We start from the raw sequence: 16917 nt of genomic DNA, 5'->3' as shown, positions 1-16917 counted from the left end.
TCGTTTTCCGTTCGGTTCCCCGCCTGGCGCGATGCACCCGCTGCGGAGCTCAGCCTCGAGCCAAAAAAAAACCTCAAACCCCAAATACACCCCTGGCAGCAGCCGAGTCTCATTTGCATCCTGTTTCGTGGGGCAGCACCGACAGCCGGGGGGCAACACCCGCACCCCAGTTTGTGGGCACGCGTTACCACACAAGCGCCATCAGCTGATGCTCAGCGCCCGAGGAGTGGGGGATCCTCAGCACCAGGGCTGTGGAGCCTCTTCTCACCTCACCGAACCACAACAGTTTAGCCATCCTACAACAGTTTAGCACCTCATCCCACAACAGCTTAGCTCTTCCCCTGCGCGGTTTGGTGATGGGGCAAATTTGCGGGATAAAACACACAGAACCAAAAACCCTGCAACCCGATATGACCCCAAAACACACGCACCCGAGCAAAATCCCAGGAAGCTCCTCTAACAGCGCCAGCCCCAGGAAACCACAACAGCAGCCCCACCTCACCAGCCGGGGGCACAAGGCTTCAGAAAGCCCTGACCTGTAAAGCAGCTGCTGCGCCAAACACTGCGGTCAAGCCCCAGCATTCCCACTTAAAGGAATTATCTTCATGCCAGAAGCCAGCTGCAAGCCCTGGAAACAACCAGGAAAAACGAACACACCTCCAGCTCAAGTGGCTGTAAAAAATCGCAGACCCCAGAGGCAAAGTGTCCCTGCTGATGGGGACACTGCTCAATCCTTCCAGCGAGAGATGGGCACGTCCTTGGTGGTGCCACCTCAAGCAAAGCCAGCCTTAGTGACAAAAGAAAAGTTTTTCCTCAAAGCAAATGGGAGGAGGAAACACAGAGCCAGCCCTTGGGGCATGTAGGCACGGGAGCAGGAAGGAAGGAGGGGCAGAGACTGGTCTCTGGCATGTTTGTCAACACCAGTGGAAAGAGGAAGAGAAACGATGTTTTTGACCTTCCTGCTCTGTGCAGTCGCAGCCACTGGGAGCCTCAGAGGGAGCTCTCACCTTGCTCCCATCCAGCAGCACCCTGGGGAGCCAAGGAAAGGGTTTTCCCACCAAGGAGAGGAGTGGGGCAGCCCAGGTCTAGTGGGTGCTGAACAGACCCCATTGGAGCAGAGGGCACTGGATGGATCCCAGCAGAGCACTGGGTGGCTGTGGAAACCAAGTATTCCTGGACAGCAAAGCCACTGGGGCTGTGCAAACAACTCCCTGGTCACTGCTGGATCTGTGCTGGGACAGCCACAGCTGCCTGGCTGTGCTGTACAATGTGCTCGGCCAGCAAGGAGCAGTGGGTGGCTCAGCCTCACAGCAGGATCTGACCCCTTGGAGCCCCTGTGCTCAGTGTTCCCATCAGGAAAGGGCTCCCCAGCTTTGTCCTTGCAGCTGCCATGGGAACAGTTATGGTTTGAGCAGCACCAATCCCATCCCTGCCTGGGAAGGAGTGACCAAGCAAAGCCCAGCCCTGGTATCGGAGTGGTCCATAGTGATGGAGTTCAACCCCATTTGCTACTGCCTGGGGCAGGAATCATCCTCTCTGCAGCCCTGACTCTAAACCACAGCAAAGGTCTCTGTGACAGCATCAGACAACAGTGAAAAACTAACAAAATACCTGGCACTATTCCCCCGAGGTGCCCGAGCCAGGACGGGCAGTGCCCAGCTCACCAAGGCAGAACAGCCTTGGCACTGAGGCTTCACTCTGGATTTACAGGTGGGATATCTGCAGGTTTCACTGATTTTACAGGTGGGATATCTGGAGGTTTCACTGATTTTACAGGTGAGATATTTTGCCTCCAGCTCTAGAAGCAAACAAACAGCTTTCACTGTGTTATATAAAGCTTCCGGCCCTGCTCATCTCTCAGCAAGGAGCGGCGGAGCAGCGCAGGGAGCACCGGCTCTGCCGTCCCTCCATCGCTGGCTGCGGGAGGAAGCCACGGCTGGAGCAGGGAGGAGGCAAAGCAGCGTCACCACATCCACAGCAGTAGGGCGAGGGAGAGCCGAAACCCAGGATCTGCCGATTTTAGACAAACAAACAGCGAGCCGAAAGCGCTGAGTTTCGGTTTCCATTCCTCAGGTGACACGGCCGACAGTCACGGAGCGGTTTCCCCAGGAAACCATCGCTGCTGCTCCCCGCCCCAGCGCCAGACGCGCTGCCCTTTGTGCGCTGCATCCCCCGCCCGTCCGAGAGAGTTGCGGGGAGCTGGGAGAGCCTTCCCGCGAGGATGCGGGAGCATCTCCTGTCCCCGTAACAGCCCTAGCCTGCCCAGAGGGACGCAGAGAGTGAGGAATTGGTGATTTCTCACAGCCCCGACGCCCTGGCACCACAGGCAGCTGCCAGGCAGGACCGTGGCAAAGCTCTGCTCACGGTGCTGCCGGGAAGTGGGAGCCTCTGCTCTTCCCCAAACACTGCACTCTGCTCCCGTGGATACCTGGAGGAGAAAATGCAGGGGGCTGAGGCTGCTTCACCATACAATCCAGGGAAAAGCAGGGACATGAGTCATCTGCAGCCCTTACATAATTTGTCTCTGGGTGCGAGTCCTCTACACCCGGCTGTGAGCAGAGCAGCCCTGGGCTCCCCACGGGAGGAAAGGGGAGCAGATCTCAGCCTGAGCATCCAAGGGGACCCCAGGAAGGCAGTGCTGGCAGCACCAGGCTGGTAGAATGGATGCTGAGAGCCCTAGCCCTGCCCAGGGACCCCACAGAGCAAGTTGTCCCACTGGGATCCACAGCAATGTCCCAGTTTGGGGTGCATGACACCCACTGCAGCATTGAGAGCGCCCAGTGAGGGGTGCAGCCCCCTGGGGGGACTGGGGGGCTCCCCCTGCAGAGCCCCAGGGCTCAGCATCGTGGGGAGGGAGAGCTGATCCACAGGTGGGATGTGCTCTCCACGAGCAGTGCTTTACCACCCCTGCTGAAACCAGGGCTGCCAGACCAGGATCTACTGCCACGCTCACATGGGACTTCCCCCAGGCCGGGGAATGTCACCAGATCGCCACATCCAGCCCAAGGCCACTCATCCAGACACTGATAATCTCTGCATACAACTTCCCTTCTTTGCTTTTCCTTCGCAGCCCTCATCCTACCGCGAGCTGCTGACTCTGCAAGCCCCCAGCTGCCCTCGGCCGGGCGGGGAAGCACCGTTCACACTCGGAGCAGCACAGCCAGCCCAGGAGGGGAGCACTTCACCGGGGCATCCCTGAATGTCCCAGGGGTCCCTCGAGGGAGACAGGGCTGCCCGAGAGCTGCTGCAAAGGGAGGGGAGAATTGCACCAGCCCAAATCTGCCTGCCCAGCTTTTATTGCTTGGGGAGCTGTTTACAGGCCAAGAAGAGCTGCTTTGCAGGGCAGAGTACACCCACGCTGGGAATGCTTTACTGGTGAGGTGATCTATGGTCTCCAAGGCAGGTAAGGTGCACGGAGCCAGAGAAGAGCTGCTACCTTGCTCTGCTTGCTCTGCTCTGCTCTGCCCTTGCTGCCCACACCAACACAGAGCTGACACAAATCCCACTCCACACTCCACTGCCATCTCTCAGATACCTATAAAGAGGAGCCAGGTCTCCAGCTGTCCCCTTTCCACCTGAACATTCCCTCTCCCACAGCCCCTGGATAATACAGATGAGTTTGGCCAAAGCAGAGATGGCTGGAGCAGTGTGCTCAGCCCACAGCTCTCCAGGGTTGGGCAAACACACCACAGCTTTCCAGCCCTGGCACTGCTGGGGAAAGGTGTCCCTGTGCTGAGGGACATTCACTCACCACTGCAGCACAGGTAGGGGGGAATTCAGCTGGAAACCCACCTCAGGTGTGGCTCAGCACTGCTGCTTACGCTGGAGAGGCAAAAGGCAGCTCAGGGTGATCACAACCCTTTATATGTCCTCAGTCTGACACGCTACTGCTGTCCCAAGTACAGAGATATGACGGTGATATCTTAACAGCAGCCAGCTGGGAGGGAAAAACCTCTGATAAGGCAGGACTCCTCCTCATCAGCTGCGGCCTCAGCTGAGTCTCAGCCAAAACGAAACAAAATCTAATGCTTCAGAGGAATAGATCACTTTTCTTCCTGATTACGTGTCAAAACTCTCCTAACCACAGGTTGGGGACCAGTGGTTATCAGCACTGGGTGCAGCCAGTCCCAGCCGTGCCATGGACAACCAGACTTTGGAGCCACGTTTCAGGCTCCTTGCACACCCACGGCCAGAGGGAACACAGAGGACACGTACATTTATATTTAGTAAAGTGTGTTCCTGTCCTGCCTCAGCCCCATTTCACAATCCCAGCTGTTATACCTGGACATAGAAAACACAATAAACCGGTAACATTCTTTCAAAAAAATATTTATTACTCAATAAAGTGACCTGTCGTTGCTGCTGTTGCCAGATCAAGTTAGGAAAACCCCAACACTCCAAGCACCCGACTCCTCCCAGCCGGAGACAGCGTGAGACACACAGGCCCTGGCACAGGGCCTGGTGAGAGCTGCAGTGAGTGGGGTGGCTGAAGGAGAACTGGGGGCTGACCTCCCCATTACAGAATGGCTGCTTGAACCCAGCAGGGAGGGAATGGCAGTGTCCTGCTCCCGTGGGATGCTGGGGACTGGGGACAGCAGGGTCTGGCCTTGTGAGGAAGTGTGAGCTCCCTGGAGCACGGCCATGGGGCTCAGCTCTGCACGCTCTGCAGCACGGCTCTGCCATGCAGAACGAGCTTCCCAACCAGGGCTTTGCTTAAAAATCGCCAGTGGCTTACAAAAATCCCAATAATGGATTTTTTTTTTTTTTGAGAAAACTAGAAAAAGACCCCAAATCCTCAGAAGTCACAGCTCTTCTCAGCCCTCTGGTTCCTGTCTTGCTGCTTCTTCCCCAGGAGACCTGGGCAACCAGCATGCCCACTGTCACAACAGCTCCCACTTATTTCTGCCACCCATAGCCAGTGTGAGGCAAAAAACCCAACCTCCCAGGGCCTGTGCCCATGCTGCCAGAGCCCTGCCTGGTGTCAGTGTTTGTACACATCCACAGAATTCCTGCTCTTGGCATCCCTCTCCACTCTTGCAGCCCCTAGGGATGGGGAGCAGCCAGCTCCCTGCACACCAGATCCCTCGGCAGCTCCCTTTTGCTACCACCTTCTCCCTGCTCCTGCCCACTCCTCCGATGGACACTGCTCCAGCTGCGCCAGCCAATGAGGCTGGGCTGACGACCCAGAGCAGCAAAACTACTCCAAGAGAACAGGGGAGGAAAGCTTTATAAAAAAATAAGCTCTTTTTTTCTTCCCTCCTCCAAACAAGGCAGAGCATTTCTGCCTTTCCCTTCTCCAGGCATCCTTCCTCCCCCCTCCTTCCCTCTGACCTGAACCTCTTTGCTCCCAACACGAGCTGCTCCGAGTCTTGTTAGCCCGTGCCCCTCATGACACCGCTCCTCGTCCCACAGCGCAGCCAGAGAAGAGGCAGTTCCCCCCAGAGTGGCACGGCCAGCGTCCCTCCAGGCAAGTCCCCCCTCTCACTTCTGCTCCGCCTCGTCGGCCACCGCGGTCACCTCGATGGCGGCGGCAGCGTGCTCGTCCCCGGCGGCCTCGGCGGCACCGGACGGGACAGTCACCACCGTGCTCCCACCGGGAGCTATTTGTGTCACATTCTGGATGGTCGTGCCAAGTCCTGGAAGGGTCAGGAGCTGGAAGGGGCTCACCACCTTCACCACTGTGCTGCCATCCTGGACCGCAGCCGTGCTCAGCACCGTCAGGTTGGAAGCGTCCGGGTGGATCTCCACAGTGCCGGGGAAGGTGGAGCCGGCGGAGGCCAGCACCGTGTACCCCCCCAGCAGAGGGGAGGCCGGGGAGCTGGCGGCGGGGGGCTGGGCCGGGCTCTTCCCCAGCACCGAAGGAGGGAGGGCTGAGACCACTTTGCCAAGAGGGAGATTGGCAATCTGGGACACTGGCACGCCGGGGGTGACAGTGAGCTGTGCTGGCTGGGACAGAACTTGGGAGGTGATGGCAGCTGGTCCAGAAGTGGCCCTGGTCAGCCTGGGGCGTTTCAGAGGTGTGGGAACAGAGACGGGTGTGAGGGTCATCAGGACGTTGTTGAGATGCTGTGATTTGTGCTTCAGCTCCTTCGCTCGCTTGCGGTGCTCGTCGCACTGCTGCTCCAGAGCTGGAGAGAGAAGAGGTCTGGCTCAGCTTGGATCCTGGACAAGCTTCCCAGAGGCCTGTGGCAATGCCTTGTGTGGCTGGTTTAACACCATCAGCTTTAACACAAACCCCACTTTCTCAGCCCAAAAGAAAATGCACCGGCAGCAATGCCCAGTGCCACACTGCTGTGTCCAGGGCATACCTGCCAAATCCCGTGTGTACTGCTCCCTCGAGCGATCCATCTGGCACTTGTGGCTGGCCAGGACCTTCTTGACCAGATCCAGCATCCCAAAGTTCTGGACTACGTTGTTGAGTAAAACAGCATCTTAAAAACAAGACAGAGAATCTTTGAGGAAGCAAAATTCCCTGCGCAAACTATTTGTGGCTTGGCAAAAGCCACACAACAAACATGTCCAGCTGAGACAGCCAAAATCTGCGGGAGGATAATGCAAGAGGCTGGGGAAGAGGAGAAGGCAGAAGCCATGAGAAAGGGCAAGAGGTCATTGGCCATGTAAACAGTCCTCTCCTGCCTAGGAGGGGTGATAAGAAATCTGCTGGCACAGTAGCTGCTTGCTGCATCATTATTCCAATGGCCTAAATTCCACCTCAATTCCCAAGCCAAGCATTTGTCCAGACCCAGAGCCAGCAGAGAGGAAGCCCCAGGCACGGGGAATTGGAGAACTGAGGTCACCTGAATTATCCCCAAGCGCAACCTCATCAATCAGCCAGAAATGAGATTTCTTATGATGAGCTATGTCTCTATCATGCCATCCAGATACCCCTAAGGATAAAAACATCCACAAGCCCCTCTCCCAAGATGACTGACCACCCATGTCCACGTCCTTACCCCCGAGTTGCAGCGGGGGATCCTGTGCTCGCTGCTGCAAGCCCTTCATGGTCTCCACCAGCTCCTGGTGGAACTCATGGATCACTTCTTCCAGGAGACCACTGTCCTTCAGACCTTGCCAAAAAGCAAAGGTGTCATCTGGAGAAAGAGGAAGCAATGGAGAACCTCAAAATCCTTGGCAGGGTTTAATGGTAATCTGCTATGGGTTCCCTGTGGACACCCCTGCAGGGTGTAGTCCTACCGGGCTGGGGCAAAGCCCACCCAGAGCACAGACACAAAGGAGGATATGCTCTTCCCACCCTCTCCCACACCAACAAGACACTTTGCTACAGCCAGTAGCACCAAGGAGAATGATTTTATGACCCTTCTGATAAGAATTTTTTTCCCCCAGAGCCACATTTGGCCCTGGCTTTGATATGTTGGTGCTTGGAAACAACTTAATTGCAAGGCTGCGCAGCCAGCCCGCACACCGGAGGGATGTAACACATTCCATCAGCACAGAAGGAATAATCCCAGTGGAGGCTCATGCAAGACTGCTCTGCTAAGAGGGTCCTTCCTGCTCCTTACCCTGCTGCTTCCCTGTTTGCCCACATCTCCTCCACCCAGCGAGCCCTGCGGGATGCCAAGCCATACCTCCAATGCTGGTGCTCCAATCACTGGCATCCTCGCATGTTTCTATGGTTATTGTAGCCGGGGATCCGTTCACTGCAACCAATAGCAAAAAAGAAGAGAAAAAAATTCCCAGGTCCTGATTTTTCCCTGTATTTTCACAGGCTGTTTCCAAAGGAAGCACTCCCTTGCTGCATTTCTGTACTTCTCCTTTATATTGCAGAGGATCGCATCTGTTTGAATGCAGATCTCAATGCTGAACAGAGACACCCAAGTGGCTGCTGTGCCAGCTGTACTTATTTTCCTACATTAAGAATGCAATCCCCAGGGACTGCCCCTGCAACCTTTGCAGCACAAGAACACACGCTTGAGAGCAGCATTTCCCTCCTGTTCCCTCCTGAAAACACACCAGCACTGCTCAGGGCAAAAGTCAAACAGATTTAGAGTCTGATTTTTTGGCAGCCCTTTTTACCCAGCCACCATTTGTCTGGAGGGTTTCTAAAGCCTCCAAGGGAAGAGCAGCCCCCTGCTGCACAGGGATGCAGGGGGGGTCCCTCCTTCCCTCCAGCTCTGCCAAATCTCAGCAGTTTTGTTACCATAGAGCCGGGGAACAGGCGTCATTCATGCCATGTGCAGGAGCAGGATGGATGGGAATGTGGCCAGAGCCCCACAGAGCTGTGCAGAGCCTTTGGAATGCTCAGTTGCAGGCATTAAATCCAGTCCCTCTGCTCCTTTACTCCACAGCTTCCAGGGCTCTGGTTATTTCAGCACAGCCCAGCAGCTGGCAAACATCTCCCATTAATGAGCTCATGTTTAACAGGGGCTCTTGGAGTGGGCTGGGCTGTGCATCAGCTTCAGCTTCCCCACCACAACAGCAGGATGTGGTGGATGGGTGCTCTGCAGAGCCAGCCAAGGGGCTTATCCTGTCCCAGAGGCACCACCAGGAGCTTGGGGTGTGGGGCACTTTCAGGGCTGTTCTTAATGCTCAGGGGCAAAAGGAGTTAAATACAGAATTATTTAAAAATTAAAATGCTTTCCAATTAAACAAATACCTGTAATTATAGGTCAAATTAATAAAATCAGAGAATGGCTTGGGTTGGAAGGGACCTCAAAGCTCATCTCATTCCAACCCCCTGCCATGGGCAGGGACACCTTCCACTAGACCAGATTGCTTGCTCCAAGTATTGTCCGACCTGGCCTGTGACACTTCCAGAGATGGGGCAGCTACAAGAACCTTGGTTACGTGGCACTCATGGGCTCTGATGTGCCAAAGGCCCTGCTGAGGGTGAGGAAGGGCTGCACGTACCATCAGCAGAGGCAGGAGTCAGAGGGATGTACTCTGTTGATGTCTGGCTGGTCAGGGACACCCTGGCTCCTGTCAGGTCAATTTTGGTGCTCCGGCAGGTGTTGGAACAGACCTTTGTGTGCTGATAAAAATCCAGCTCTCCTGAGTCCATAATCTTCCTGAAAGACAGGGAGCAAGCACAAGGACAGGCACATCAGCAACAGCTAAGAGCTCTGAGATTGCTCCTGGCAGCTTCACCCCAAACTTCTGAGTCCCAAAACACCAAGAGAGCAGGCAGAGCCAGCAGGAGCCCTTACTGGGACTGACTAATTCATTTCTTGAGGAAGGAAGGGGAAGAGAGAGCCCCTAACTGGGGCCACCAGCACATCCCCTCCAAAGCCCCAGCTTCCAACCAAAGGATCAGCTGGAGTCTCAGTTCAGGGTGAGACCACAGGGAGCTTCTTTCTTGCCTTTTTGACTCTATAGCTCAAAAGGAGATAGGACATAACCCTATTTAGAAACTAAAATCAGGTCTCTCATCTCATTCAAAGGGAGTGCCAACACTGGAACACAGGATCTTCCAACCCAAGAACATTATCTCCAAAACATTCCCAGGCCTTGCTGGCCAACAACCACCTAAGCTTCCAGAGATATGCTCCCATGGGATGCTGGGTTTGCCTTCAGACATTCCCCTGAAGTGTTTTTCCCCCCTCTCAAAGCCCTGCCTTGACAAAGCCTAAACCTATTATGCAAAATTTATGTGGAGCAAAAGCTGCTTAAAAGGAATACAGGAGATGCCTGCATTGAAGTAGAATAATACAGGGAAAGGCAATGTCACCCTGTGAAAAGAGCACAAAACCACTGACAGTTCCTGGGGAAAGAGGTGATTCTTTTTTAATCCTGTCCAAAGGCAGAGAAAGACTTTAATTAAATCACAGTTTCAGGCTGGTGTTCAGGAGGACCATAGAGGAATTGAATTATTGTAGTTAATACTAGAGAAGAGAAATGTTTGCAATAAAGAAGCCTTTTTTTTTTTTTTGCCAAGGACTTATTTAGAAGTGATGTCAAGCAGGAGTGCTGCAACCAGAGCATTGGTGATGACCAGACTGATTTCATTTGGTGAGTCACGCCGAGAATCCACAGACAGCATGGCCCAACCACCAGAAGCAATTAAAATTTCCAATGTCCCTACACCAGCTGGAAACTCAGTGTGGTTCAAGGCCTGAAAAGGCTAGAGAAATATTTCTTGCCCCAAATTATTCCCTAAGCACAAGGACAGAACAAAGCCATTGGACTGACCACATTTGGGACCAGGCTGTCATTACAACAAACGTTTAGAGTGGTTCATTTGCTCCCTCACCAGCAAACCTGCCATTCCAAAGTTGTGCTCCCCCCCACCACAATCCCCCAGCAGTGGCCAGAGCCACAGAGGAAGGCACTGACCGGAGCATGATCCCGTTCATCCGGATCGCCCGCTTCCAATCCTTCAAGGTCGACTTGCCTGCCAGGTGGACAAACTCCTTGGGGCTGATGAGGTGATCGTGAAACTGCAAAAGGCAGGGGTGCAACATCAGTGCCACGAGCCATAAACGAGCCAAAGGTGCCCTGTGAGCAGGGTTCAGCTGCAGCCTGCTGGCATTTCCCAGTGCCTGACAGTGTCTGCAGCCTCCACGTGCCACTGAGCACCCCCAAACCACATGGCTGCCAGGCACTCCCCACCCCAGAGAACACTGCCCAAGTTAGAAAGATTAAAGCCAACACTGCTGTCACCAATGGTTAGTTAACAGCTGCTCCAAGCCAGGGCTTCGGGCGTGTGTGAGTTTGCCCAGCTCAGGCAGGACAGCTGGGAAAACACCCATAGCTTGCAAAGTATCATTAACAGCAGGGAGCTGCTCACGCTCCCACTGACAATGGACTCAGTGAAAGCTGGGCTGCACTGTTAACATTTGGGTCCACGGGCACGTTATGCCCCACAGGGGAGAGAGAAGAAGCCCATTTGGTCTTTGACCTTCTGCTCCCAAGCCCAACCATTGGTATCAGGGAACCTCTGGCCTCTCTGGCCGTGCACACCCACTGCTACTGCAAACCAGCTTCAGGGAGCTGGCACACACCGTGCCAACTCTTCCCTTTCTTTTATTGCCCTACACACCCAGCTGTGCCTGAACCCAACAGCAACCTGCAGGATCACAGAATTATAGAATCACTAAGGGTGGAGAAGTCCTCCAAGATCCTTGAGTCCAATCATGACCCAGTTTTCTTAAGAGCTGCCTTACAACCCATCTCAAAGGATTTCCCAAATCCAGACCTCCTTTTTTCCATGGCCATGTTGACCAACACAGAACAACTCACTGCATGAGAAACTGCATCCCTGAACAAGGACAAGGGCTTCTGTGCAGAGAGGACACATTTTAGGAGGCAGCAGCATCTATCCTTTGCCTCACAGATAGAGGAGACCACCTCTGCTGGGAAGGGCAAGGACTATCCTTTGGGAACCCAAGGAGACTCTCCCTCAGCAGGGTATTGTTTAGGCTGTGTACAAATGCCAGCAATGACTCACTCGTGCCATGTTCCTGAATTCATGTAAATTTTAACCATGAGTGATCCAGCACACAGCAGCAACTCTTCAGTAGGTCCTCAATCAATACACTCCTCACACTTCCCAACTGAGCAGACACTGCAAGTGCCCAAATTTCTCAAATTTTCAATAACACATTAAACTGAGGCACCATCTCTCCAGCTAGAACTACACAATATAGTCAGGACAAATATCAGGTACCCCAGCACCAGGAAAATGTCATCCTTTACTACCATGACATGGTTCAGATGTAAAGCAGCTGATCAAAGCTTATCACAACCAGGACAAGCCAGGTCACCTCAAAATGTGGGCAAGGGGAAAGCACAAGTCCAGTGCTGGGCTCTCTGTCCTCACCTGCACACACTTCACATTGATTCCAGGGCACACAAACTTCCTCCAGATGAGGTTGGCTTTGCTGTCCCCACAGGTGATGGGGTAGACAATCTCTGCCTCCAAACTGTCCTCATCTTCAGCCATCTTCACTTCTCACAGGGATCAGAGGAAGGGACAGATCAAAGAGAAACATGAGCCACAGCTCCTGATTCACATGCCTGAGCCACACATGCAATGACAGTTTTGAAACTCAGAAATATAAAAAAAAAACCAAAACAACTAGATGATGCATGTTGGGGTGTGCTGGGGTTTGTGGCCACCACTCATTTGCACTTTGCTATGAAAGTATCCAAACACCCAAATTTCTCAGGCAAAACAGCCCAGTAAGATTCATGCCAATCCAGCTGCAGCTGAGCACAGGGAATATGAGAAGTCATCCATTCTTGATAAAAGAGAATGATGTTATCTGGGTGGAGTCACCCTTGGTTTTAAAGTAAAACTGGTTTCAAGTCAACATTAGCCCAGCTGATCAGTCTTTGCTCCCTAAACTCACTTTTACTTGCAACCAAAGCCAGCAAGTTGCTGCAAAACTGACACCCCCGTGGCAAGCTGGAATGGCAGGACCAGGGATGGCTGGACACAGGGACACATCCCAGACCAGGAGAGGGCAGCAGCAGCCCAGCCAGCCACTGCCAGCTCCCTGCTGGTCACCGAGCCCCCTGGATGCTGGGACAGCATCGCTGGCACCCCTGGGATGGCATCCCCAAGGCCCACAAGAGAACACCCCCGGGGCCCCAGCAGCTCTGCACAGCAGTGCTTGGGGTGTCCCACCTGACCCCAGCGCAGGGCTGGGGCACACTGGGGCGCTGCAGCTGCCACCAAGGGGCTATGGAAAGAGCTGACCTACCTAGAACCGCTTCCTTCAGGTCTGTGGAGGCTGTGAAGGCAGCAGCAGCTGCAGCAGCTGCATTTTCAGTCTCCAGAGTGTCTTCGTTGATGTCACCGCTGGGAAGAGAGGCAGAGGCATTCTTAAGCCATGTGGCTGTGCCACCCCCACACCCGATGCCCTGTGGAGACATTGCCTCACAAGTCCCTTGGATCACATTTTCCCACAAGAGCTAAGAGTCAGCTCTGGGTTTGAGAGGCTCAGCTCCATTTTTTCATGTGGAGATGAAGAACCCCACAGCAGGCAAGCCCCTGTCAGCAGCCTGGCCAGCTCTCTCTCACTCCCCTTTAATCCCAACCCTGTGGATCTGCCTCCAGCCCAGCCCATGCTGGAGAGCTGGCATGGAGAGATGCTGTCAGCACAGCCCCTTGCTCAGAAGTCACTGCCAGCCTTTGGAAGCTTTGCCTGAGATTTCCCCAGGAAAAACATGTGTGAAACATGCTGCTGCTGTCTGGGCAATGGACTGGCTGAACCCCCTGGTATGCAGGATGCTCCAGGGAGCAGGACCTCAAGGAGCCACAGAGACACTATAAAGGAGTTCGACAAACGCCAAGAGCAGATCTGTGAGCAGAGATAACATAACATGAGTTACAGACCCTTGCAATACAATCTCTGAGCCTCTTAAAACTTGATATATCCATGACATTCATTAATAGCTGGCTATCCAGCAGCTTCCACTGTCCCCACGCTGGGATCTCCATCTTCTCTGGGTGCTTTGCCCATGGAGTCACACAGTGGGTCCTGCACAGCACCCACCCCATCGCTGTTCTCCCATCCCAGGTACAGGAATATGGAGCCCCAAGCCCCTCCAAGGAGCTTCCCACACTCAGAGAGCACAGGCACTTCTGGCTGGCATGTGGGACATGCTCCTCACCCCCTTGGCTTTGGAGGTGAGGTCCCAAAGGGAGGGAGCCCACACTGGTGCCCTTATGGATCCACCCGTACCTCACAGCCAGTGCTCAGCAGGGACCATTCCTAATGGGTTTTCATACAAACACAGAATGGTTTGGGCTGAAAGAGCCCTTAAAACTCATCTTGTTCCAGCCCCTCCCATGGGCAGGGACACCTTCCACCATCCCAGGTTGCTCCAAGCCTCATCCAACCTGGCCTTGAACAATTCCAGGGATGGGGCAGCCACAGCTTCTCTGGGCAACCTGTGCCAGGGCCTCAGCACCCTCACAGGGAACAGTTTCTTCCTAATATCTAATCTAAGTCAACCCTCCTTTTAAGATGTATGTTTGGTGGTGTTAGCTGCAGAAAGCTTGATCCACAGGGGCAGGGGGAGAAACACAATTAGCTTTTCACATACTTTGGCATATAAACTCCCTAGGAAGACTCCACAGAGAAAATAAACCTGAAACCTCCCTCAGTTTGGTACCATGGATGAATTAAAAGACAGTCCTACTGACTCACTGGCAATCATATTTCTCGCCCGCCATGCCACGGGGACAAGGAAATTCAAGAGCAACTGGTTTTTCCATTCTGGGCTCCTAACACACAGCTCCAGGGTGGAACTGCAGCTTCAAAGCATCCCTCCCCTCAGCAGCTGCAGGGCAGGTACCTGTGGGGAGCAGCACAGAGATAAGGAATGGTGTGGGCGGCAGGCCAGCCTCACCAGGTGAGTGGCTCAGATGCTGCTCCAGAGAGGGCAGACAGCTCCTGCTGTGACAGAAAGAAGATGGACACAGCTCTGCCTCTGCAGCTCACAGTGACCACCAGCCCAGAGGCCTGGCAGAGCATGGGGAGGGTAGCATGAAAGGACTCGAAAAGGTAAACTCTGAGCTAAGGCATTTGCACCCAGGTGATTATTACACAAGTGGCAGTCTGACAGAAGAACAGAAGAATTCCACCCTGGGGTTTTTCATCAGTTTGCTGCTGGGTTCTTGCATTTCTCCAGGTGAAAGGCCAGCAGTGGCACTTCAGCAGGGTGCCAGAGAAAGCAACCCCTTCTTGCATGCAGAGCCCAGCACCCCACAGCCCTGACCTGCCTCCAGATCAAGAACCTCCACCAACTTACCCAGAAGAAACCCTCCAGCAGAAAAGTCAGCACCTTTCAGAGCCTCCTCCAGGACTCCACCACATTTGCACTGCTCCAAAAAACGACCAAAAGGTGCAACTGGATGGGGAGGAATAACCCAGCCCACGCCTTTAACCTCCAGAGGAAAACAAACAAACCAACTCCCAGCTTGTATGAAAAATTCAGGCAACTCAAGTCTGTGTCTGCCATGGACACGTGGGGAAGAGAAAAAACCACAAAAAAAGGCGAGTGTCTCCATGCTGTTTCTCCCATCCCATTCCAGGGAAACAGGCAGAGGCAAGGGAAAACAAAAACACCTTCCAAGCCCCAGCAGTGCAGCCCCCCAGCTGGCCCTGCCTTTGCCAGTTGCCATGACGAAGGCAGGGGAGGATGGTTCTCATCTTCCTCCCCAGGAGGATCCGTACACCAGATGGGAGGAAGAGAAGAAAGCATGTGCAGATAACTCAGCAGGCTGGCGTCTCCTTTCTTTTCTGCTCCTGCCTTGCCTGGAAACTTGAGAGAGAAAATTCTCCCCCAGAATCCTGTGCTGATCAGAAATACATGTACCTCATCAGACCATCAAGCACAGATCCCCTCCTCTCACAGACCAAAGAGAAAAGCTTCTTGCTCATTATTATTTTCCCATTTCCCTCAGCCTTTTCCTTAAGAACACATGAACTAATTAAGCTCTTAACAATTGGTTTTACAGAGGGTTTCTTTAATAGCAAACCCATACCCAGATAAGCACTAGAAAAAGGCACCGACCCCCAAGCTGAGTTTGGTTTAAGTGTCACACCAGGCAAACAAAGCTCCCCATGTGAGCGGTGACTGAGCCAACACCAAGAGATCCCAGGCCGTGCCTGCAGCTGCTCTCCTGACACCAGAGGGAAATCAGAGGGAAAGGGAGAAGGAGCCAGCACCACTGTGGTATTGCCCCAGGAGGAGCACAGCCTGGTAGGGGCAACTGTCCAAGGCCACAGAGAGACCATGGGTGGCTCGTGCTGCCACCCACCACCAGCCCCACTGCCCTGCTCAGCGAGGGGAGTCAGGCAGGTTTTACCCTGTGACACCAAAATTCACACCCTTTCCATTAACCCACTATCATCCACAGGAATGGGGGAGCAAAGGGCCTGTCCAAGGGCTCTTCTCCAGAGAGATGCATGGAAAACCTTCAGGGAATCTCTTCATCCATGCCAAGACATCTCTGCTCACAGCTAAGAATAAATGAAAGCATTCCTCTCTGTGCTGCATGGAGCTGTCCTGCCCCTGACCATCCAGGGGACACTGGGAGGGTGAGAAAAGGTTTCCAAAGAAAAACAGGAAGGGAACTCAGAGTGAAAGGAAACCACTTGACTGAGCCAGCCTCTGCCATGATCCATTTTCCCACAATGCTGCACATGGGTCTGTAGAGGCTCAGAGCCACATGACAACCAGAAACCACTCTGCATCCAAGAGCAGCCACATCCCAAGAGTCACATCTGGCTGCTTCTCCACTGAGGGAGACAAGGGAGTCTCCATGGGACAGAAAACAAGAGGAGTAAAGCCCTTCTTCCCCACCATCACTGTTCTTCTGGGAATTGAAGAGGTTTTGGAAACACAGACCCAGGGTGTGGAGGAAGAGCAGGGCAGATCCTGCCCATCCCAGCACCAACAGCTCTTGCTTTTGCCTGTCCTGCCCATTCTTTACCAAAATTTCATCTATTAATGGGCTTTATCTCAGTTGAAGCAGCACAAGGGGAACGCCCCTGGACTGAGCGGTCACCTTCTGCCCTGCCCAAAGCCCCAGGGCACTGACACAAAGACACGTCTGAGAAAAGCAGACAAACACCTCCGGAGAGCAATAAACAGCCATTCAACACCCACTTATTTCAGACAAGCCTGCCTGGATGCAGCTCCAGGTGTGAACTTGGATTTTCTGCCCACTGAAAGAACAAAACACACAAACGGCTCCAGGCTCTGTCCCACCCAAAAAAACCACAGAGAAATAAAGCAAAGAGTCCATTGCTATGTGGGCCTTCAAGCCAGACTCTTAGGCCATGGCCAACCTGCCAATGAACAGACCAGACCTAAACAAACAGCAGCCCTGAATATAAAATGCCAACAAAAAAGGCAGAAATTGGGCAAAACAGCAGCACTTTAACAATCAGACCTGCACCTTTTTTTTTGAGCAGTGCCTCTCCATTCAGGGCAACACTCTTT

At 53.6% G+C, this 16917-nt stretch overlaps 1 protein-coding gene across 3 annotated transcripts in view; it reads right to left on the bottom strand.

The window, feature by feature from the left end:
- Nucleotides 1-4313: 4313 nt before the first annotated feature.
- The window catches only part of GMEB2 (glucocorticoid modulatory element binding protein 2), a 13531-nt gene continuing 927 nt past the window's right edge, over nt 4314-16917 (bottom strand). Inside the window, exons 2-9 of one of the 3 annotated variants that reach the window (XM_031058086.1) lie at nt 12663-12760; nt 11777-11907; nt 10291-10394; nt 8869-9026; nt 7587-7658; nt 6954-7091; nt 6309-6431; nt 4314-6128 (exon numbers count right to left, since the gene is read on the bottom strand). In XM_031058086.1, coding sequence (XP_030913946.1) covers nt 5482-6128; nt 6309-6431; nt 6954-7091; nt 7587-7658; nt 8869-9026; nt 10291-10394; nt 11777-11907; nt 12663-12760 — 1471 coding nt within the window. In that variant the 3' untranslated portion in view covers nt 4314-5481. Of the gene's footprint in view, nt 6129-6308; nt 6432-6953; nt 7092-7586; nt 7659-8868; nt 9027-10290; nt 10395-11776; nt 11908-12662; nt 12761-16917 lie in introns of those variants that run through there. The other 2 variants (XM_005422182.2, XM_031058087.1) reach the window with 2 other exon arrangements.

This window comes from Geospiza fortis, unplaced genomic scaffold (assembly GCF_000277835.1).
Source record: "Geospiza fortis unplaced genomic scaffold, GeoFor_1.0 scaffold188, whole genome shotgun sequence".
In the NCBI taxonomy this organism is placed as follows: Eukaryota; Metazoa; Chordata; class Aves; order Passeriformes; family Thraupidae; genus Geospiza; species Geospiza fortis.
The sequence above is the reverse complement of the archived record's forward strand: the minus strand, read 5'-3'. Positions and strand labels throughout refer to the sequence as shown.